This window comes from Equus caballus, chromosome 20, assembly GCF_041296265.1.
Source record: "Equus caballus isolate H_3958 breed thoroughbred chromosome 20, TB-T2T, whole genome shotgun sequence".
Classification (NCBI taxonomy): domain Eukaryota; kingdom Metazoa; phylum Chordata; class Mammalia; order Perissodactyla; family Equidae; genus Equus; species Equus caballus.
In genome coordinates this window covers 54,088,425-54,112,284 of record NC_091703.1, presented here as the reverse complement: position 1 = coordinate 54,112,284, position 23,860 = coordinate 54,088,425, and the positions used below count along the sequence as shown (strand labels likewise).

Sequence of the window (23,860 nt, the reverse complement as noted above, 5' to 3'; positions counted from 1 at the left end):
TGGAGCATGTGTAAGCTCTCTATCAGGAGAACTTGAATTTTAGCATTTCTTGGCTTTTGTATATTTACGTTGTTAATCGTAGCTGAATTACACAGAACACAGTATATTTAGCAGAGATTCTTGCAGCTCTGCAGTTTTCATCAACCATAGTTATTATGGGTTCGCCCATAATCGTTAGTCAGCAGAAAAGCTTGAATTACAGCTGATTCATTTCTGAATCAGTCACAAATTCACTTTCCAAGAACGTTATCTCTGGTTTTACAAAAATGTTAGAATAGAGCATTATTTAGACCACGGGTTGACAAACTTTTTCTGTAAAGGGCCAGAAAATACATACTTTAGGCTTCGTAAGCCACACTGTCTTTGTCACAGCTACTCAGCTCTGCCATTGTGCTGTGAACGCAGCCGTACACCATATGCAAGTGAGTGGGCATGGCTGTGTTCCAATAAAGCTTTATTTACAAGAACAAGCAGCAGGCTGGGGGTTGCAGTTTGCCAGTCCCTGATTTAGACTATAAAAATACACAAACTTAAAATGTACGTTAGCATTTATCCTCGTCTCTCGTTTTTCTTTATAGGCAGAAGACTGATCTTGGAAAATATGTATTTGGGAGATAGTCACGTTCTGTTGAATACCTTGTGCTGGTGCTGCCATCGAAAAATCTGGTTACACTCCGGGGAGGCCTGCTGCCGCTGCAGGACTGGACCGCCTCGGCCCTGAGATGAGTGTCCGGCCTGAGCGGGCACACCATGAATAGATACACAACGATCAAGCAGCTCGGGGATGGGACCTATGGTTCCGTCCTGCTGGGAAGAAGCATTGAGTCTGGGGAGCTGATTGCTATTAAAAAGTAAGTTTTATCCGTCACTCCCATGAATTCATCCTCACCTGCAGATCGTCAACATAGTTTTAACTCTACCCTCTCCATTCCTCGTCTTTGAAAAAATTTGAGGGGTGTGGGTGGGAGACATGGAGGAGAATGTTTCGCATTGATTTCTGGGGGTTAGATGATTGTTAACTCTGGAACGCTCATGTTAGAGATCTTAAACACATTCCCACTTAGGATTTATTATATTACTTACAGCGCTAGTACTTTTTCAAATTGTTTCCTCATGTTGTGAGGCAGTAATGAGCAAGTTAAGAAACATTATTTTCTAGGAAAGGAAACTGAAACTCTGAGAAATTAAGTGACTTAATGTGGATTATTTACATGTGTAGTGGTCTGGTGAATACTGGCTCGTTCTCCCCACCCCATGTGCCCTTTGTAAACTGATCCAGACTCATTGTATTAGTTATCTTTTGCTGTGTAACAATTTACCCCCAAGAATTAGCGGTTTAAAACAACAGACACTTATTATCTCACAGTTTCTGTGGGTTGGGAGTCTAGACGTGGATTAGCTGAGTTCTCTGCTATTGAGTCTCTCATGAGGCTGCAGTCAAGGAGTCTTGGCCAGTGCTGGGGTCTCATCTGCAGGCTGGACTGGGGAAGGATCCACGTCCGAGCTCACATGATCGTGGGCAGCACTCAGTACCTCATTGTTGGACTAAGGGCCTCACTTCCCTGCTAGCTGTTGGGTGGAGGCTGCCTTCAGTGCCTTGCTCTGTGGACCTCTCCAAAGAGCAGCTCACAATGTGGCAACTTGCTTCCTCAAGACGTGGGAGCCAAGAAGGCAATGAGAGAGTCTTCTACCAAGATGGAAGTCACATCTTTTCTGCTTTTGTAAACTAATCACAGAAGTGACATCCTCTCAAATTGCTGTATTCTGTGGGTTAGAAGCAAGTCATTGAAAGAGGGCGATTATACCAGGTTGTGGGTACCAAGAGATGGGGGTCTTTGGGGGCCATTTTAGAGTCTGCCTGCCACACCCGTCTATGTTCAGTTTCCATCTCAGCATCTCCATTTGGATGCCCTGCAGACACTTCTGATTCATCCTATCCAAAACTGAACTTATGTCCAACATGTCCTCCCTCTCCTGCTCCAAACCTGTTTCTCCTTCAGTGTTCCCTATCTTGATAAATGATGCTACCGTCCCTTCAAAACATGGGAGTCCTCCTGACTTCCTCATGTATGCTCCAGCGTTGGTCATCTACCTGTAGATTCTAATGACTGAACAGTTATCTGATCCGCCTACTTCTCTATATTCCCACTGCTAGCTTCCCAATCAATTCATTCTTGTTTACCACCTCTACCACTGGAATAATGTCTTCTGTAGGGCTCCTGGCTTCCGTTCTAACCCCTATCCAGTCCAGTCTGAAGGGATTATTGTAAACCCACAGATCTAATTGTCTAAAACCATTTGTGCTAAACACTGTGCCTCTGCTGCCCCATCTTGTCCCCCTGTCCCACCTGACTTCAGTGTGCTGTGTGCACAATTCTGTGCCCACCACCAGCATCGCACCTCAAGTATACACAGGAGACTCCCCAGAAGGCCCCAGCAGGATGGAGTCCCGGTTGCCCCCCTCAGTATCAGCTCAGTAATGCACCCTTTACTGGGTTTCCCACCTCTCTGTTCCCATTTTACCTCTCCTTACCCTGGTTTCCTGGAGTCACCTCCCAGATTAACTACCTTGCATTCAGGTCTTTGCCTCAGGCTCTGCTTTCGGGGAAACCGGACAGCTTTCAGTGTCTTCCTCTCAGTTTTAGGATCAAACCCCCAATTTTTAAGGTGACCTACAAATTGCTGCCGCATTTGGCCCTCACCTGTTTTCTTCAGCCGGATCGCCTGTCCTACTTTGTTCCGGCCACTCTGGCCTTTCGGCTTCTTGAACTCACCACATACCTTTGTGCCCTGAGACTTCACACGATGTTCCCTACCCCACACCCCGAATTGGGCTAAATTCTACTCGTCCTTCAGGTCTTGGTTGAAGTATCACTTCACTAGAGGAGTGTTCCCTGATTACCCCTGACCAGATGAGGTCGCTCTGAGGATCACTCTCATAATGCCCCGTGCTTTCCTTCCTAGCACTTAGCACAGAGGAGGGTTAATTGCCTGCCTTCCTGCTATGATGTCAGTTCCATGAGGGATGTCTCTCGTCGTTGTGTCTCCAGTGACCGACAAAGCCTCTGCCACATAGGAGGGACTAAATAATATTTGGGGCATAAATAAAGGCATTGGTCTCTCAGCCAGGAGATGGTGCAACATCGGGGACAGAGTGAGGTGGAGAGATGGAAGTTGGTCTGTTATTAGCCAGCAGCAAGACCTTGGGGAAATCACAGAACTTCTCTGTTTCCTGGTTTCCCACCTGTCCCATCTATTTCATGGGGCTGCTGTATGACTCGAATGAGACACTGTGGTTGAAGTGCGATGAAAGACATAACCTTGAAACTTGGGTTTCTGGCTGGCTGATAGGGTTCTCTTTCTCGCCCCTCAGGCTCTAGACCAGAGGTTGGCACCCTTTTCTGTAAAGGGCAGACAGTAAAGATTTTAGGCTTTGCAGCCCATATGGTCTCTGTCACAACTCAATTCTGCTGTCGTAGTGTGAAAGCAGCCGTAGACCGTCTCTAAATGAATGAGTGTGGTTGTATTCCAATAAAGCTTCATTTATGGAAACTGAAATTTGAATTTCATATAATTTTTACATGTCACGAAATAGTCTTCTTCTTTTGACTTACTTTTCCCAGCGATTTAAAAATATAAACGCCATTCTTAGCTCGTGAGCTCTACGAAAACAGATGGTGGGGTGGAGTTGGCCCATGAACCGTAGTTTGCCAACTCTCATACCAGACGGTCTGGAACTGTGCTGTCCAACATGGTAGTGAGTAACCGTATGTGGCATTTAAATAGAAATTTAATTAGAAATTCAGTTCCCATGTTGCACCAGCCGCATTTCAAGTGCTCAGTAGCCACATGTGTCTCGTGGCTGCCATAATGGACAGCACAGAACCTTTCCATCAATGTGAAAAGTTCTGTTGGGCAGCTCTGGTCTAGATAAAATAAGCCTGAGGGATTTCCCTCCAGGGCAGATTAGTGACAGAGCAAGACAGCAGACCAGGCCTTTTGCACTGAACCCCCTCTGCCGGGAAATTTTGTGACGTAGGATTGATTGCACTGCCAAGTTTTAAAATCTTGTTTTGGACAGTCTAATATTTGGTAGAAAGCAAGACCGACCTTAAATACTGTTCATTAGGTTCAGAACGAAAACATTTTTGAGAAATCAAGTTTAGCCTGTTGCTGGGAATAAGCATGCTATTTGTTTCTTTCTTCTCTTTTAGAATGAAAAGAAAGTTTTATTCCTGGGAGGAATGCATGAACCTTCGGGAGGTGAAGGTATTTATGAATACACCAGGGACCGATTTACGTTTGGTTGATAAAATCGCTTCATACATGCTTAGAGTTATAGTTGATGGAGTCATTCTGTTTGAACGGTTCCGCTGATGCTGAAAAAAGGGGAAAATGATAACATTATGCAGCTAATAACTGAAAGAGGATTGCTACGCTATGTTAGTGAATATACTTATTTTTTAACATTGGTAGTACTCTTGACTAAACCAAAGATTTATTCAGATTTCATTAGTTTCAAACTACTGTCCTTTTTCTTTCAAATTGTGATGAAATACACATAACAAAATTTACCATTTTTTAGCCTACAGTTCAGTGGTATTAAGTACGTTCATAATGTCATACAACCATCACCACCATTCATGAAGAGAGATGAACTATTTTCATCTTGCAAAACTGAAATTCGGTACCTGTTAAACTATAACTCCCCATGCTCCCTTCCCCCAGCCCCTGGCAACCACTATTCTGTTTTCTGTCCCTATGAAATTGACTACTCTAGGTACCTCATACAAGTGGAATCATACAGTATTTGTCCTTTTGTGACTGGCTTACTTCCCTTAGCTTAAGGCCTCAAGGTTCATCCATGTTGTAGCGTGTGTCAGAATTTCTTTCCTTTTTAAGGCTGAATAATATTCCATTGTAGGCATAGACCACATTTTGTTTATCCATTCATCCATCAAGTGGACACATGGGTTGCTCCCACCTTTGGGCTCTTGTGAACCTTTCCATTTCTTTAAACGCTTCCTTTCCACTGGCTCCTTCTCTGCAGTCTATAAATGTGCTCACCATTCCCTCTCAGCTAGGGAAGCCTCCGCCCTCTCTCCTCTTGAGCTTCCAACCTTCCCTTTCCATACCTTACCTTCCAAACTTCTCCCTTCGCCATCACTTCCCCACGTACTCCTGACTTTCCACTGGTTTGCATCAGGCATCTGCCTCTGCAGCTCTGCTGAAGCTGCTCTCCTACAAGCCACCAGTTCCCGAGTCCTGGATCATTTTCTCAGGCACTTTCTTGCCTGCACTGTTGGGTGCTGTTGACCACTTCTTCCTCTCCTCTCCCAGGGCTGTGCGACTCTGCTTTTGCCCAGCTGTCCTATCTTTTTCTTGTCTTTCACCAATTGTCCTATAGTTCACCTCTTGAATATTGATGATTTCTTGCATTCTGTTCTTAGCAATTTTTTTCTTTGCTCTGACTTCTCCTCCTGAGTGATTCCATTCATCCCCCTTCCTTCAGCAGTCACATCGGATCTTTTTTCTTTCTTATGCATTAGACCAGGGGTCAACACACAGCTTGCTGACTGTTTTTGCAAAAAAAAAAAAGGTTATTGGAACACAGCCACGCCTATGTGTTTACATATTGTCCGTGGCTGATTTCACGCTACAAAGGCAAAGTTGAGTAGTTGCGGCAGGGACCATATGGCCTCGAAACACTGAAATATTTACTCTCTGTCCCTTTACAGAAAAGTTTGCTGACCCCTGCTTCAGGCCCATATATCCAACTGCTTAGTGGACATCAGTGCCTGAATTTTCTAGAATGTCTGTCTCCCCCAATGCTCATGTTTTTTCCCCCTTCTGTGAATTATCATTCACCCAGGAACCACACTCATTCCAGGTGGCATGTGTGACTCCACTTCCTACCCATCTCACACATCCTGTGTGCTGCTGCCAGATGATAGGTGACCTCCATAACACTCAGCTGTTCACACGCTGTCTGCCATTCGTTGGGAAGCATTATGGGCCAGGCAGCATCTAAGATGCTTCACGTGCACTATCTGCTTTCGTCCCCACAACTACCTGATGGGGAAAGGGTTAGTATCTTGAGTTTGCTGATGTGAACAGCTGAGGCCCAGAGACTCAGTAGTTTGTTTGGTTTCAGACCTGGGTTGGTCAGAAGGCTTCGGTGGGTAGACACCTGGTGTCCAAACAGTGTCCTCCCTGTCTGCTTCTCCAGTTCAAGTCTTCCATATGAGCTTCCTGCGGGTGATTCTCATCCCTCAGACACAGAGTGTGCCGGTCCACTCCCACACCCATGCCTGTGGAGGGCTTCCCTCCTGACACACCCTCTCCCTCCCCTGAGCTGGTCTAGGTGTCACTCTGCCTTCAAGTCACATTTCAGGTGAAACTCTCACTGGCTGCTCAGTTTGCCTCTTCCTCCTCCTTGAGACATCTCTGATGTTCCTTGTCTCTCTCATTCCTTTAACACATAATAGGATCGTCGTTATTCTGTTGCACATATTATATATTCATTCATGTCCTCTCTTCCCAAGTAGGTTGTTTGCCTCTTATGGGCAGGCATCGTGTCTTATGTCCCGCGGTATCCTTGGGGCCCAGGATGTTGTAGTTTTGCTAATAGTTAAGAACCTTCATGCATGGGGATAAACAGTCCCCATTTGGACTGCTGACCCAGGTTTAATTTGCTGCTTCTGCTGCTCTGCTCTGATCCAAATGTCCTGCCTCTACTTCTCCTTGGAAACCTTTCCTGAGCCAAAATTAGATACCTTCTTTCTAGATGTGTATCTCTGTAAAATGAGTCACATGAAGTCCCCCACACAAAATCAATTCTTTTTATATTAAACTAATATAGACTTTAACTTGCCCATGAGCCTCACTTTGAAGCAAGAGCTGAGCCCCTCTTAGACTTGGGTTAGTAAGTCATGTTCAAAACACTCTTCAGGCTGAGAGCAATGGCACCCTACTCCTTGCCTAGAATTCTCTTCTGGAAAAGCTTTGAGGGGCCAGCCCCGTGGCCAAGTGGTTATGTTCATGTGCTCCGCTTGGGCGGCCTAGGGTTTCACCAGTTTGAATCCTGGGTGATGACATGGCACTGCTCATCAAGCCATGCTGAGGTGGTGTCCCACAGGCCACAACTAGAAGGACCCACAACTAAAAATATACAACTATGTACTGGGGGGCTTTGGGGAGAAAGAGGAAAAATAAAATCTTAAAAAAAAAAGCTTTGAAACCTACTTCATTTTCCTCTGAATGAATTTGCCCCGTTCATTCTGCTGCTCATCTACTGGATGTCTCTGCCATTGCTTATGATGCATTTTAAGCAGAAAAGATGGCTGCAGTCCGTGAGAGTCCAATGAATACTTACAAGCTAAGTGATATTTGTTTGTTACTCATGGAGAACCAGGAATCCAACCCAACTAAAAGAAATTATCAGCCTGGTTGGGTCATTCTAGAAGGATCTGGCCAGTTGGCCGAAACAGCTGAGGATTTCCTGCCAGAGAAGTTTCTTAGCAGCAGCTTGTCTTTGGGAAAGAGGCTCCACAAGGGTCTTATTTTGTTCTCCTTCACTGACCCTGTTTCTTCTCTCTTCCCAGCTGCTTGAAGTAACTTGATCACATTACACATTCCCAGGCTTCGATCCCTCGGGTAACTTATTACTGAGTGTCCTTCCAGATTTGGATATTCATGTTAACATTGTCATCTTCAGACATTGTGTTTGTTGGTTTTATAAAGGAGATGTGCTTTTTAAGGAAATTCAAAGATAAAGAGGGCTTTACAACTTATTATTATTGGACTCTCTTCTCTGTGAGGAAAAGGCTTTCTGCATTAAAGGGTTCATCCCACTGGCCAAAATGACCCTTTGAGGCACCCTTCATGGAGACAGTCTGTCAGATTCTGATTCTCTGGGGAGTGGACCAGTAGTTGGGTGTCTCTGGCTGTCGTACGTGAACAAGATTGCTGCTCACTAACACAAAAATGTGTTTGTTCACCATCAGCAGAACTAATGATGCAAACAGGAAATAGCTTGCAGATGGCCGTACTCACCTATAAGTTCCAGGAAAACGGAAATTGCATTTGCACAGGAATGAATCATCACATTCATGCCCCATGTTCTGAGCCACCCTCTTGTTCCCCATCCCATGCCTGCCTTTTTTGCCTTTGCTATTCTTGGAAGCAGAGGTATTTCTCCCATCTCACTTCAGGCTCCTTCCAATGAGGTTTCGCCTCCTTTTCCCTTCCTTCTTCTCCTTCTCTTTTAAAACTTATGTTGTGAGGAGTGCTGTGCATCTCATGGACACACAAGAGTCAGACAAAAGTTGAGAGAATCAGGCCGTCCGTGTCTGTCTGTTTGAATAAGTTCTTGTTCAAAGTGTCTGCAGACTGTTGGCTGGGGATCTCAGCCCAAAGCAGCTCCCTTCTCCGATACTAGAACATTCAAAGCCTCAGCATCCAATCGATTCCCCCTGGCCCCTTTCATGGTGTGAATTCCATCATCTGGAGGGAGGCCACCTAGAATCGCTCTGGCCCACTGCCTGGTGCTGGGGGCAGCCAGAAATACAGTTACCGTCTCGTACGTACCTTCTAGTCAGTTCGTCGAATACATTTTTCTGTGTAAAGTTACTATTGACTTCAGAGAAATACTGTTTATTACATTGTCGCTAAAATCGGAATTGTGGCATTTCTGTGGTTCTAAAATTAGGTGTTCTAAGTATACATGGTATTACTTTTCTTTTTCAACAACAGATTTTTCTCTAATTTTTTGTGTTTTTCTTTCTCTCCTTCCAGTCCTTAAAGAAGCTCAACCATGCCAATGTAGTAAAATTAAAAGAAGTTATCAGGGAAAATGATCATCTTTATTTTATCTTTGAGTACATGAAGGAGAATCTTTACCAGCTCATTAAAGAAAGGTACAGTTTGGTCATCATGATCTTAGAAATAAATGTTGCAGTGTGGCTGCGTCTCCTCTCTGCTTTTGGGTAGGCTCCACTGTTGAAAGCTGCCCATAAGATGAGGGGCCAACCCGCCTTCCTACTTTGCAGGCTTGTAATAGCTTCATAGAAGCTGCTTTCAATGCACCCTTTTTCATGTTTTAATGGGTTATTCTTCCAAACGAGCTCAGAGATTTGACAGATACTCTGCAGCTCTCCGTTCCCATGAGAACGTATGGGAAGAGCAACTCCAAGTCAGGGGTGTAACAGCTTCATTCATTTTGAGACCGCCATTGAAAATTTCTGGGTTTATTTCAGTTCCTTTCTTGCTACCTTGCTCAGGGGTCTGCATGCTGGGAAGAAGAGACTGATAAAAAACTTAACCTGCTGTGGCCATTTTGAACTTTAAAAGTGAGCCGTGTGGAACCTCTTGGGCACCTTTTCTTGGTGGCAGACGAATGCCATTCACAGCATCCCTCTAGGTGATTTTAGTGAGCAATTATCATCTTCATTGTCAATAACAGCTGTGAAGCTGTGTGGTTTGCCCATCCAACAGGAAATGTCACTGTCCATTGGTTGCATCTCCAAGGTCCCTCCTCTGGAAGACCTCAAATTTTCCCCAGTGAAACTTTTTGAAGTTCTAGTTTATATTATGGAGAGAGGAGATTTTTATATGATATAGTGGATGGAATTTATTCTTTTTTGTTTTGTTATAAAGTGTTTAATCTTTTCTTCTTTGTATCATAACTGAATATATTTGGTATTTATAAGGTAAGCTCTCTTGTACGGATAAATGGTTGTTTTTCTTTGGTCTTTATTATCAAAGGATCTAGTTAAATTAGCAGGAAAGCAAATGTTTTCTTAAATTCTTACTATATAAATCAAAAGCACATGAAAATGGAATTCATTTTCATATGTAAATCTAGATTTATAACTTTTTTTCCTCTGCCCCATGCAGAAATAAGTTGTTTCCTGAGTCTGCTATAAGGAATATCATGTATCAGATATTGCAAGGACTTGCATTCATTCACAAACATGGTAAGTGATGTGGAGTTTATGCTTTTCAATAGCAGTGACAGGTGTCATCAGGTAGATGTGGGAAGCATCTTTTGTAATTGACTCCCAGAAAAGGTTGAAGAGAGGCTGACAGTGAATTTAGGAATATGTTATCCTCTGTAACTTGATTTCTGAATTTCCCTCGTTGTTTATCATATCTGCGTCTTCTTCCTCTTTAGGCTTTAACATTAAGCTTGTTAGTTATGGATCTAAGAATGACTCCTGACCCTTAACTGGTGTATTAATGAGAAACCTAAGATTAGAATTCAGAGAAGTTTCACATATTATGTTTAACCCACTAAGTGACGCTGCTTTGCTGTGACTTCTCATTTTCCTAATGTATTTATATTTCAGTTTGTTCAAAAGGGTTCAAAAATGATCTAACAATATTTATGCAACACAGGAAAATAAAATAAATTGAAAATAAGCAAAGAAAAAGGCAAAGCCAAACAAGGCATGGATATAGCCAGGGGTGAGGTCCATCCGTAAAGGGCACATCGGCAAGTTTTATTTAAGTGGAAGAACCAGGCAGAGACGTGATTCTGAGCTTGTGTCAGACAGTGCAAAACGTGAAACCTGAGCACTTACAACCTGCATAGTTTCCCCGAGGTAAAAACAGACCAGCTGCCCAAGCGAAGCACAGCTCTTCCTGCTGCTGAGACCAGAGAGGTTTCTTTCCTGGATCCTTGTAGAGGGGACAGTATATAACAGGACTGCACGGTAAACACAGTAACAGGTTACACAGGGCAGTTCCGTGTCGTGTCGCTCACTGTAGGCCAGTTACATCGCCTGATCAGAGAAAACAGTTCTACTGGGGCCCAGTGTGATTCACTCTAGGGGTGATTTATTTGGTTGGTCCAAGGAGAGATTTAGACAATCCAGAGGATGACCATGTGCCCTTCAGGAAATCCTCCATCAGTATCGTTCTCCTTAGCTGAGCTTTTGAAAGATATTGAGTAACAATGAATTTGAGGTTATATTTTCTAGCAGTTATCTTGGGCATTACTAGTCTTTGTTGCTAATGGGATGCAGACGCAGCTAGGGTTGGATCCTACCTCCTTGTGAACACACAGCCACGGGATGGACGTGTCCACCTGTGGAGCCAGGGGTGCCCTCAGGAGGTCATTTGAGGCCACTTTAACACACAGACAAATGGGCAAAGTGGCTGATCTTGCACAGGCAGAAATCCTTTCATCCCTAGTCTAAGGGTATCATGGCCATTGCAAACATTGCACCAATGAATGAGTTCGTTATCCAATAAGGAAACTGAGTGGAAGCCCTTTGATAATACAGTCAGTTCAGATTGGACACAAATTGGCAGTGAGTAGAAAAGACATTGTGCCACAGTTGGTGGCACAGTACACCTGGGGCCATTCCCAGCCTGCCCTTTAACTCCTGAGCAGCCCCTCACAGGTAGACTAAATGAAACGCAACTAACAGACCGACAAGGGCTCTCTGTGCAGGTCCGTGGCAGCCTCAGGCATGTGCTGCATAAGCAGCAAGTAATATGCAAGACTGAGTCATTTGTGAACCAATTCCAGTAAAAAGATTTTAGTCAAAGTTATCTCTGATTCCACTGACATGGAGACAACCAGCACTTTAGCTTGTATTCACGAGAATTCACAAGGGATGGCATGAGTTTGCAAAACACTGAAAACTTCCGGTGTCTTAGGGACAAACAGGAAGAGAAGGATCATGTACTAGATTTAAGAGCCCAGGAAAAAGAAATGATGAGAAATCAAAGGGATTCTCAACCGAGAAGGGTCAACCAGAAGGTTTTCAGATGGGGGCCAGTGTTCGCATCTCAGTTAATGGAGCTCTCTCAGTACTGGAAAGTGAGCAGTGGACCTGTGAGAAAGTTAGTGTTCTTTAGCATTCTCTTCTTTTCCTTTTTGTGGCTTTTCATGAAACTCAGATATTTGTTGCCAGAAAGAACTTGTGGCCTTTTATCCAGGTCTCTCCCTAATCCTATTATATGAATACACATACATGTGCATACACATGCACACACCTGCATGTACACATACCCACATGCACGTGTACCTACACATACACTCCTCCCCCCACACACAGGCACACACCCACACCCACAAATGCACATGTGTGTGCATACACACAATACCTGTTTGTATCTAATAATTTAGTATCCGTATATTGTTGTGTCAGAACAGCTCTTCGGAACTCTGCACTGTCTGTTTCCCTCACATGCCTTACACACTCGGATTGTGTGTGGAAACACTGCAAGGGAAGGCTCAGTATGTGGAGAAGCTCAGACCCTCTTTGCTTTTATAACCCCAGCACCATCGCTATTGCCAGAGATTCTTCTTGACGTTTTTCCCAGCTGTTAAGTGCCCAGTTCTAGTTTGAGCTTCATAAGGTTTCATCTGTCACTTTATTTCTTTCCTTGCCAACTTCTCAGGTAGAAAGGACAGATGGTATCTGTTCCTTTCAAAGAGGAAACTAGGGTTCAGAGAGGTTTAGAGACCTGCCAAAGGCCCCACTACAGTAAAGTGGTAAAGTGGAACTTAGCTCAGGTTTTCTGTGCCCATTTGTCACTCTTTGCTGGGAAAACCTGTCTGTTCTCAAAGAGCACAGAGAATAAGAGCTGAAGAAAAGAGCGATAATAATGAGGTGTGATGGATATTAATTTTGCAGGTCCTATCTCATTTTCATTGATAAATGATTTTTGGAAACTTTTTAATGGTTTTCATAGGCTTGACCTTGGTTAAGTGCACATGCGGCTCCATACGTTCCTTTCCTCCAGTAATGGAAGAAAGCTAAAGCACTTCCCAGATGTGTCTTGTGCATTTCAGGCTCTTCCTGTTAGCTGGCTGTCACTGTGAGGAGGTGCTTTTTGTCCCCGGGGAGCAGACTCCTTTGAGAGGGGAGAAGAGCGCTGGAGGTAGTTGCCATGGCCGTAGTTCGTGTCACTGAGTACTTTCCCCCACAGGGAATGAAAATACGGCTCCAGTTGGTGCTGATTGAGCCATGCCAAAGCATATGTACTTTGCAGGAATTAAACAATTAATACAAACCGTGTTTCATCCTTGACCTGCCCTTACCAACATCCAGGTCGTGCTTAGCGGTGCAGGTAACGAGAAATGCCGTCAGTGGCTTGGAGGACAATGCTTTGGCCCCAGAGGTGGTTCTCTGGTTCTCTGCTTCCCCGCTGTCTTGCTCTGCATGACCTTGAGTCAGCCCTTGGCCTTTCTGTGTGTTGCTGTCCTCATGGCCTTCGTGATGAAAACATTGTAGGTTAAAATTCAGTAATGTTTGTAGAATTACGACTTCCATAGCAGGAAGGTATGCTACATAAATTCATAGTGGCTACATAAATTCAAGTTTAAGTATTCTGTGGTTATTTCTATATATTCATATCAGGTTCATCATTAACAGAATGTGGTGGAGGGAAGAAAGCCTTCTTTGTGGCTTGATGTTTTCCTTGCCCCAGGGTTGTTAATGAGAAGTAAGCACAACACATTTTCTGCCTGGATGAAAGAGAAAATCCCTCTGTTATTTGACTGGCTGGGGTACCCTGAAATTAAATTGAAAGTCTGTTCCTGTATTCTGAAAGCCAAACAGTTTTGAACAGGAAGATTCTTATCAACGGTACTTTGCTGTTGCATGATCTCTGAATGACCCAGCTGTGAGGGTTTCCATTGTGAATCGGAAGCCCAGAGGAAGAAACGGGCTCATTGTTAGAAGCCCGGGTGCACACAGCAGAGCTCGAACCCAGCCAGGAATCGAAGCAGAGCTTAGCACGTCCTCCGCACAGGTGGTGGAGCACATCACTAGCCTTGTGAGTCTGAATTCTTATCTGCACAGAATGGAGCCGTGTCTGCCTGCCCCCTTTACCAGGTTGTGGGGAAGATGAAATGAGAGGATTCGTGTTGCTAATAATGACAAGCTCTCGCAAGGTGCCGACGCCAGGCACTGCTCTAAACACTTTACAAATATTAACAAATATTGAATCCTGCAAAACCACACCACGAGGTAGATTCTGTTTTATCTCCATTTTGCGGATGAGGAAAGGGAGGCACAGAGAGGTTAAGTAATTTACCAGTCAGTGAACAGAACTGGGGTTTGAAACTGGGTCACTTGATTGGTCTGCACACTTGACCACAATGCAGTCTTGCCTCTCATATAGAAACAGTAATGTGTTGTTAAATAGGGATGAAAAGTCGATGTACATGACAAGACGGTCTTATACTTTTAATTACCAAGAACTCATGGGTATAAGACTAATAATAGCTGTTGCTATTATTCAGTAATGAGAAGGACAGAGGGCTGGGTGTCCTACAGGCATATTCATGCATGCTTCCTGGTTATAAAGGCTTATACTCGAGTACAGTCTAACAGACAACATATGTCGAGTGACAAATACAGTTTGCATTACTCATTTTTAAGAGTCTGTTTGCAATTAATTTTTTTCCCTAGCCATTTTCCCTCTGGTAGTTTATTTTGGGCCTGAAGTATGATCCCTAGAAAGGAAAGCCGCCTACAGGGATCCATGAGGAACCAGAATCTTCATTCTCCTCATTTCGTTAGAGCACTTGTTCTCTGTGGAAGTAGGATTACAGACAAGTTAGCAGCTAAGGAAAGAACAAAGCTTGACCGACGGGAGGAGTGATTGCTGTTTATGGGAGCATGACCCAGTGGAAGCAAGGCACAAGGTCTGGAGCACAAGACGGATACTTGTATCTGATCTGTTAGGATGACCTGAATGGAGGAGGATGCAGGTTTGTTGAGGCAGGTGTTGTAGATGGTGGCAGAGGTAGTTGCAATGGGTTTTGGGGGCTGGAGGACAAATGATTGATTCATTATAAGAGAAATACTACATACATTTAGAAATAATAATTTGGCCCAACTAGAGGAGAAAAAGGAAGTCTAAGAGGAGAAACAGCGTTAGTCTGGACTTGAGAGGACCAGAACCACAAATCAAGATTTAGTCATATGGATTGAGAGGGACAGAGGACAGGTCCGTAGTACAACAGCTCAGATGCATCTCTTGGTAGGATTGTGAATAACTCAGCCCTCTCCTTGCTTTTCCCATCTGTTCAGTAAGAAAATGATGGCTGCCATTCCTTTATCACTGGGACGTTTTTAATGCCCTGAGCTTTTAGGAAGAGAGACCACGGTCTCACAGTTCATATATTCTCAGGGGCCACAGGAGTCATCCTGGATGCCCTGAAGATACAACACTCTCTAATAACTGCTTGTGTATTTACACATTCTTAAGTCAATTCCTAGATGGGCACATACAGTCAGGCTTTCTGGGAGCTGGACGGTGTTCTGAAGAACAGAGCGTCCAAACATGATGACGCAGTAATGCCAAGTCTTAGAACAGACATTGCCCACTCTGGTGGGCGTCGATAATCTCTATTTAATTAGGATGATGATAAGCCATCCAAACTTGTCCCCATCAGACATTCTTTTCTTTCATTTTAAAGGCCATTCTTGACTAATACTGAATTACTGTTTGAATTTGTTGAATTGACAACCTCAAGTTTGGTTCTTACTATAGTTTATAATTTAGTAAATAATAGAGTAAATATATAATTTACTATAATTTAATTTACTGTGAATTTGGTTAGGATACTTAAGGAATTGGTATGAGGAAGACCATTAGGTATATATTGGTACAGTGGCAGGGTAAAGAATGATCAATGGAATATATACATATTTTTTCTTCCCACACCCACTTGTACATACAAACACTCATACATGTACGTACACATACAGACACATAGCTACATATACATATGCTATACAAATAGAAAACTTGCTGTGCCTGTCTCTGGTCTAACCCAGGTCTGACTCGTTTAATCTTCTCAATCCCTCAGTTTATGGAAAATAGAAGCAGCGTGTTGGTGGGGAGGAAGGACTTCCCTTCTCACTGTGGCCCTCTTGAATGTATGTGATCATGTCTGTACCTTCTATGTGTGCGGGCTTCTAGGCTCTGTAGTTATCTTCACTTTGTCCATCTTAGCCAGCCGTTCACCTTGCTGACCCATCATTTTGCCATAATATTCTCCATTTAGAACCTCATCCAGTAGCAAGCCCTGGTGTCTTCAGAATGATGGACAGAAAGGAGTGTCCTTTTATTAAAACTCTTGCTTTCCACCATACACGACATCTAGTGCATTTTCACATATGACCACGTCACAGCCACCCTCCTGTTCCTCTAGAGCAGACACAGTTTTTGGAAAATACCCTTGACCAGTAGATTTAGTCCTGCTGGGACTCCCTCTGTGAAGAGGACTTCCCGCACTGAGCCCTCAGTGTCTCCCACGCTGCTTCAGGGTTGTTGCTCGTCTTTCTCAGTTCTCAGTTGCTGTCTTGTGAGGCTTCCTTCCTCCTGCCCTCCCAATAGCCCTAGTCTGCTCTCTATTGCCCCTGCCTCCTTGGCCCAGGTAGATTTATCACCTTCATGTTCTCTACAAACCTATTCAAGTCCTTTGTTCAATCACCAAGAATATATTATGAGGCCACCATGCTCCTGCCACTGTGCTAGGCGTTCAGAAGAAATATGAATGTGGCGTCTGCATTCAAAGTGCTCCATCTAATTAGTGAGAGATTGTTAGCATACCTGACAATGACAGGGCTCTGTTCAGTTCAGAGGACGTGTTAGGTCCACCGGGCCAGACCTATGCCCGTTTGGGTTGCTTCTGAATCCACAGAGCCTAACCCAGTGCCTGGCGTGGAATGGGCCCTCAGTGAATATTTATTGGTAGAAGGAAGGAGGGCAGGCAGGAAGGAGGAAAGAAAGGAAGGAAGAAGGCTAGCATCTTAGGATGTCTTCATGCAGGAAGGGAAACTCAAAACAGGTCTTGGAAGATAACAAAGATTAGAGTAGATATAGACGAAAAGGAACAAGAGTACAACATTGTTATTGGGAATAAATACAATGAACCTAAAGAAAATGAGGAATTTTAACTGATTAGAACACACTTTACACATATTGATGGTAAGTATTGGAAAATAATTTTCTCTCTTCAGGTAGACTGAAAGGAGTTCAGGCTTGTTAAATAATTTAAAAAGGAGCCATGGAAATTTGTGTGTGTGTGTGTGTATGGGACACTGACAAGACAAAGATAGTGTTTAAATTATCAGGATATGTGAGAATCCAGAGAAGCTGGAGTGAGAAAGTCCTGCTGGAAAGTGGCAGTTCAGGGATAGACAATGAGAGTGAGGATTTGGGAGGGGGAAGTGGGAAAGGGCAGAGGGGCAGATATGAGATATTTTGATGAAAAATGTGACACCATTCCATGACTGTCTGGGGAAGGATGGATCCAACATAACTACAAGGCACCCGTGTCTCTTCTCACAGGTTTGAGAAGGAGAGATGATTTGGGAGAGGAGAAAAGTGGCTTGGGACAGGTTGATGTGGGGATGACAGTGACATCCAGCTGCCACCCTATGAGAGACATAGTTCTAGCGAAGAGTGGAGAAGGCACGTCAGAGGTGTGGATTAGAGCGTTATCAGCAAAGAAGTTGTCGAGGAATAGTGTAGATCTTCAGTGACGGCTGTGAATTTCTCCCATAATGTGCTGGTTAAAATCCAACTTTCACAACATTGGTAATGAGAGCAGATAACAAATATCACCAGCAGCAGCATTAACAGAGTTCATTTACAGTTTTGGTGTCCCACTGAGATCTAGAGTCGTGGGGAATGATGCCTGTGTCAGTGATCCCCCCCACAAGTGGAAGGGTTCAAGTTTTCAGAGGCATACATTGCTGGTCAGTGGGCGTTTGAGTGCACCCAGAAGGTTGGCGTGTTGACTCCTGCGTGCACCCCCACAGCTCTGCGGTAGCTGAGTCAGGCCTCCCATTTGACGAGTTATCTTTGTGCTTCACACTGTGAGCGGCAGATGTTCCTCTGTGCTTCATTAGGCACAGTAATAAGTATTTAACATCTAAACGTTTGTTGCAACACACACCAGAATCTCAGATATAAGTAGGTCATATTCGTAAATCCCTTGTCTCTTAAACAAAAACTTGTCGTTGTGTTTCTGCTGTGGTATAAACTCTCAGTACCCATAAGACTTGTCTTTTGAAATGGTTTTAGTTTCAAATTCTTTCTGGCTGACTGGGGCAGGGTAGGCATGATATTTTTTCCTTGAGCGACAGTTTCTTTTTGCAAAGTCATCTCGGCCCATAACTGAGTTTTAATGTTTTAAAAGAAGTTTTCTCTCTTGGGAAAAAAATATGAAGATCAACTTTTGAATGATTTTCCATTTTGAATTCATCAAGGGGAAATGAATGAAGTCCTTTGAGAGGTCCAAAGGACTCTACTTTATCAGTGGGATGAATGTATAGAGCCTTCAGTGTCATACCAGACTACTTTTCAAATTATAGCTGTTATGGAAAGAGCAATGCAGCTGCAAAGAGGAATGCAGAAGCAGGCTTGCATTCGGATTCCTTCTCCACTGCCTCCACAGGCTTCTTCCATCGGGACTTAAAGCCTGAGAACCTCCTCTGCATGGGACCAGAGCTGGTGAAAATTGCAGACTTTGGACTTGCCCGAGAAATCCGATCGAGACCTCCGTACACAGACTATGTATCCACCAGATGGTGAATACCATTTTCCTCAAAGTTATCTAATTGTGCTTCTTTAAAAAGATACCATTATACTGAGGACAATATTAATGTTACAAATATTAACTTTTTACTAAGAGGAACAGTGCAGTTTAAAGCATGTACTTGTCGGTATGTTGGCATTGTACAAGGTTTAAAAGTTGGTGTTGTAAATAATTTTAAAAGGAAGTCCAGAGCTGGCCCTGATGGCCTAGTGGTAAAAGTTTGGTGCTCTCCACTTCGGTGGAACTGGGTTTGCTTCCCGGTCACAGGACCACACCACCCGTCTGTCAGTTGCCATGCTGTGGTGGTGGCTCACATAGAAGAGCTAGAAGGACTTACAGCTAGAATATACAATGGTACACTGGGGCTTTGGGGAGGGAAAAAAAAAGGAGGAAGATTGGCCACAGACGTTAGCTCAAGGAAAATCTTTTCCTGCCAAAAAAAAAAGGAAGTCCGTTATGCTTTTCCATAATATAAATAATATTTGGCATTTAGACTTTCCTGAAGACCATTTCCTAAAAGAGTTGTGTACAAGATTCTCCAAAGTCCTGGCTGAAAAAAACAGCTAATTGCTGTTGGTAAAACTTTCAGACCCTAAGAATTTGACTCATGCAGTTGGCCGTGACCAAGAAGTTGCCTACAGACAACAAGCTTTATGTACTCTCTCTCCCCATTTTCCCCTTCTCTCTCACTCTCTTTTCCTAACTCTCACTCCCTGTGTTTCTCAAAGATGCTGTAGAGAAGAGTCCTGTAGAGGAACGCTCAATAGAAATACCCTGAAGTGGAGAAGCGCTGCTTTACGACAGCAGCCACTGCAGTTGCCAGGGCTTCAGGAGTCCCCGTACCACACTGAGCTAGACAGAAAATAGAAATACGTAAACTCTCGCAGTGAGAATGGTTTACATATTTGCTTTGCTCCTGACCGGTGGATGCAGTAACTAGCAGCTCACCTTTGTCCCTCCAGGTATAGGGCTCCAGAAGTGCTCCTGAGGTCCACCAACTACAGCTCCCCCATTGACATCTGGGCCGTGGGCTGCATCATGGCCGAAGTGTACACCCTCAGGCCGCTCTTTCCTGGCGCCAGTGAAATTGACACCATCTTCAAAATTTGCCAGGTGTTGGGGACACCGAAAAAGGTAACGACACGGAACAAAGGCCTGTGGGCCGAAGCTGGCAGCTTCCTGTGCTCCCTCTCCTCCCTCCTGTGCCGCACTGCATGCTGGTCACCTGCCATTCTGGAATCTTTCTGGAATCCTCCATTGCCCACATTCGCAGCCATGGCCGCTTCACTCCTTCCTTCTGCTCTTAAGTGGAAGACATATTTGTCACAGCCCCCTCTGCTTTTGTCTCTACCTCATCCCACCTCCCTTGAGAGCTTCTCTGTTCTCATGGGTACAACCCTTATATGTATTCACAAGTGTCCTGACTGTCAGCTGTAGCCCTCACCACCCTCGCCTTTATTACTCCAGTCACATATTGACAGCTATCTGTGAGATTTTCTCCAGACCCCACCCTCATCACCTCAGACTCATGGTTGCTTTTTGTTTCCCCCGCAGCTCACTTCCTTCTTTCATTGCCCGTTTCTGTGGTCCTGTGGTAATCCGGAGCCCCAGCCTGAGGCTGAGTTCCAGTTTCACCTTCTCTCTTCCCCTCACTCCCCTTCCCCCCCACCGACCAAGCAGCTGGCCCGTAGATGCTGTTGAATATCGCAATGTGGTGTCTGTCACCGGTGCCGTCAGACTCCATCACAGACTGGGCCTGATCGCCCTGCTGTGTCTGGGGGTGTCTTCTCAGTCTTTCTGCCTTCAAGTCTTTTCCCTCCAGCTTATCTTTCACTCTGCGGCCAGATCCATCGTCCTAAAGAACAGATCTGGTACGGTCCTCCCCTCCTAAAATATTCGCTGACTCCCCATCGCCCAGCCCCCTCAATCCTCCTCTTTGTCCTTGCACCCCTCCTGGCTGTGTGCCCTGAACTGTCCCTTCTTCTGTGCTTTGCGTATACACACTGTGCCGCAGTGACAGTCCCTCACATGCCCAAATCCTGCTCCCTTCTGAGGCCCCTCGGGAATCTTTCTCCTCACCCATCCTGTAATCTCCTCTCCATCTTCAGCTATGATCTGTGTTATTAATATAATTATATGTGTACATATCTGTTTCTTGGACCATAAACTCACTCGGTGCAAGGATTTGTCTTATGTTTATTTGTGTTTATTTCCAGGTCCTAGCACCATTGCTGGTACAAACCAGACCCTCAAAATGTTTTTAAATCATTTGAATGAATCTTTAATGCCACTTCTTCAAGAAGATTTCCATAATTCTCTGCTGGAATCTCTCCCTTCTCTGGATAAGTGTGTCTCTCTCTCTCTTGTGACCTTTGTTATTTTTTATTCTGTATTATTGTGTTTTTAAATAAATGTCTTATTTTCTCTTTTGGACAGTAATGTCGTTAAGGGCGGGATTCATACTGGATTGTCTTTGGATCCCTAACACGCTAAGCATATAGTAGGAAGTCTGTAACTAAGCGAATGAATGATGTCAGCTATGTACCTGCTGCTTCACTTTAAAAACATAGAAAGCAATTACATCAGAATATGTCTTGTAAAATAGTGGTATGTTGGAACCAGAAGGGACCTTAAAGACTATTTGTTCATCATTTTTCACTCACTCCAGCTTTTGGGTTCCGTGGGCATCATGCATGGAAAGCGGAGAGCTGAGACTGGGTGGAACAGCTTTCTTTACTGCTGCACTTCTCAGCATGTGTATTTTGAATCAAGACGGGGACAAAGTAGGGGCTGGCCTGGTGGTGTGATGGTTAAGTTCACACACTCCACTTTGGTGGCCTGGGGTTTGTGTATTCAGATCCCAGGTCTGGACCTACACACTACTCATCAAGCCATGGTGGGGCAGCATTCCACTTAACGAAATAGAGGAAGATTGGCACAGTTCTTAGCTCAGGGACAATCTTCCTTAAGCGAAAAGAGCAAGATTGGCAACAGATGTTAGCTCAGGGCCAATCCTCCTCACCAAAAATAAAGAAGAAGAAGAAGAAGAAGAAGAAGAAGAAGAAGTTGGTGACAACGTAATATGTAGGGTCTCACAAATTTCTTTGACTGGGAGCAAGGTGTTTTGTTTTATTTTTTTCCCCCAAAAAATATCTCATTAGCAGTTTCTAAAACCTCTGTCTCACGGAACCCAATTGGGAAGATACTAATTTTGTTCAACTCCCAAATCTCAAGAGATTAACTATCTTGTGTTTAGGTTGTAAAACAAGTTGGTGGCAAATCCATTGTCTTCTCCACTGTTCCCCAGATTTCATGTTCTTTGTAGTCTTTCCATTAGTGTCCTCCTACGTTTCATCACTCATGGTGCCACCGTAGTCAATACGGGCATGGTAGTGACGTGATTGCCTTTCCATTGTGGGCACAGGTGCCAGCATATAAACTCCTATCACAGTGATGGGCTGAGCACGATTTTCTCCCTTTTCCTTCTTTCAGACTGACTGGCCTGAAGGCTACCAACTTTCAAGTGCAATGAACTTCCGCTGGCCCCAGTGTGTACCCAATAACTTAAAGACCCTGATTCCAAACGCTAGCAGCGAAGCAATTCAGCTCCTCAGAGACATGCTCCAGTGGGACCCCAAGAAGCGGCCAACCGCCAGTCAGGTTTTCTTCCACTTTCTTCTCTTGATGCATTTCTTATGAAGTTCATCTCTGACTCTGAATAATTCCTTTAAGTCTCACAGGAAGTATTTTATTTGGTATTATGGGTGAAAAATAATATTGACTACCACTAATGGTGAACTATAAAAGGTATAAGAACTTAAAATAGTTTGAAACTCACTGTGTATCGTTAAAGTAGTTCAGATTTACACAATATAGTCACTTTGAAAATTGGCATATGCTTCATGTGCTATATCACCACCTGTGTGGAAATGAAAACAAACAGATATATCTACCTGCCTTTGGAGAATGTTTTCAGAAACATTCTCTTTGAGTTAAGATTATGAAGCAGTTTGTTTATAAGGCTGTACTGGTGTTGAAAGGCAATTTGAAAATACCTTGTTAAATCCAATTTACTCATCTTACAGATGACAGAGAGTGACAGATGAGAGAGCTAGCATAATAACTGTAATTAGCATTTTATAGCACTTTACAGTTTGCAAATGCTTTAGTATGTTTTTATGTGATTTTAACCCCACGAAGACTCCGTGAGATAGTGTTATTGTTTTCATTTCATAAATGAGGAAACGGAATCTCAGCAAGTTTAAGTGATTTGCCTTAATCACTTATCCAGTGACTAGTAAAGAGAGTGCAAAGCAGCGCAGTTCATTCACGTGGGTGGCAGGTCCTCTGACTCCATACCTCCTGTTTTCTTAAGCTGCCTCCCCCGGGCCACTTTGACTTAGATTATACAGTGCTCCCCAAAGCAGTGTGCTGGTGCCTCCTGCCAGCTGCCTTTTGCATTAGTTGTTTCTGGCACCTTCTCAGCTCATCTCATTGACAATTACATTGCTCAGAGGATCAAAAAGGTGACCAGTTCTAATCGGAGATAATAATTGGCTAAGGGAAAGTGACAGACATTTGAAGACAGTCCCGATGTGATGGTAAAATTTGTGAAGGCTGGAGAGATGACAGTTGGAGGAGTTAAGGAACTGTAGAAAAGCAGCTTTCCAAAGGTCCAAAGAAGGATGAGCCATAATTTGGTACCAGAAGACTGGGGATGGCTCAAGAGGATTGGAAAGCTCTCAGAAATGCACTTCTGGTGGTGAAGTTCACAAATGTCAGGGCAGGAAGGGAGCCTTCTCATGAACCCACTTTTTTAAAGGACACGCACAAGAGGTGAAAAGAAATAGATTCTGTAACAAGGAACCAAGAGAGGAATGTGTACTTTTAAGAATAGTGTCAGAAAAGCTAAAAACACCCCCAAATCAGTTGAGACTTGCAAAATGCCTAGGTCTACAGAGAGACTTTTCAGGTTAGACGTCAGGGTCGGCGACGTCTACAGGAGGAGCCACATTATTTGCCTCTGTGTCCACACTTACGTGTAATCATTACAGATGTTTATAGCTGTCCCAGAGTCATTAAGAAAGGTTAGGTTATATTCAACGACTTCTACTCAGAAAGACTAGGGAATTCAGGGAATATTTCGGGTAGAATTGTAAACTCCAGCACTTTAATATTTATCCCTGGGCTATCCAGAAAACTCGATTATCTTGATAGCAAGGCTTAACTATATCATGTATTACTCTCTCGGCATTTCTGGGGCAAAAGTGGATATATCTGCTT

General features: G+C 43.9%; 2 protein-coding genes across 4 annotated transcripts in view; both read left to right on the top strand.

Moving 5' to 3' along the window:
- Positions 1-601: 601 nt before the first annotated feature.
- LOC138919565 (uncharacterized) lies at positions 602-851 on the top strand. Its single transcript, XM_070244732.1, has one exon. The coding sequence runs from the start codon at positions 602-604 to the stop codon at positions 719-721; it is 120 nt and encodes a 39-aa protein (XP_070100833.1). The 3' UTR covers positions 722-851.
- The window catches only part of CILK1 (ciliogenesis associated kinase 1), a 35,489-nt gene continuing 12,341 nt past the window's right edge, over positions 713-23,860 (top strand). For 2 of the 3 annotated variants that reach the window (XR_011429810.1, XM_001918274.5), the window contains exons 1-7: positions 713-851; positions 4,215-4,269; positions 8,797-8,918; positions 9,898-9,977; positions 18,437-18,569; positions 19,540-19,711; positions 22,070-22,237. Coding sequence is in view for 2 of the 3 variants with exons in the window: in XM_001918274.5 (XP_001918309.1) it covers positions 751-851; positions 4,215-4,269; positions 8,797-8,918; positions 9,898-9,977; positions 18,437-18,569; positions 19,540-19,711; positions 22,070-22,237 (831 nt within the window). In the remaining variant the exon portion in view is untranslated. The remainder of the gene's footprint in view (positions 852-4,214; positions 4,270-8,796; positions 8,919-9,897; positions 9,978-18,436; positions 18,570-19,539; positions 19,712-22,069; positions 22,238-23,860) is intronic. The other variant, XM_023625094.2, reaches the window with a different exon arrangement.

What these genes read in the sequence shown, in the direction of transcription:
- LOC138919565 (XM_070244732.1), top strand. Translation starts at nt 602, where the DNA reads ATGTATTTGGGAGATAGTCACGTTCTGTTGAATACCTTGTGCTGGTGC.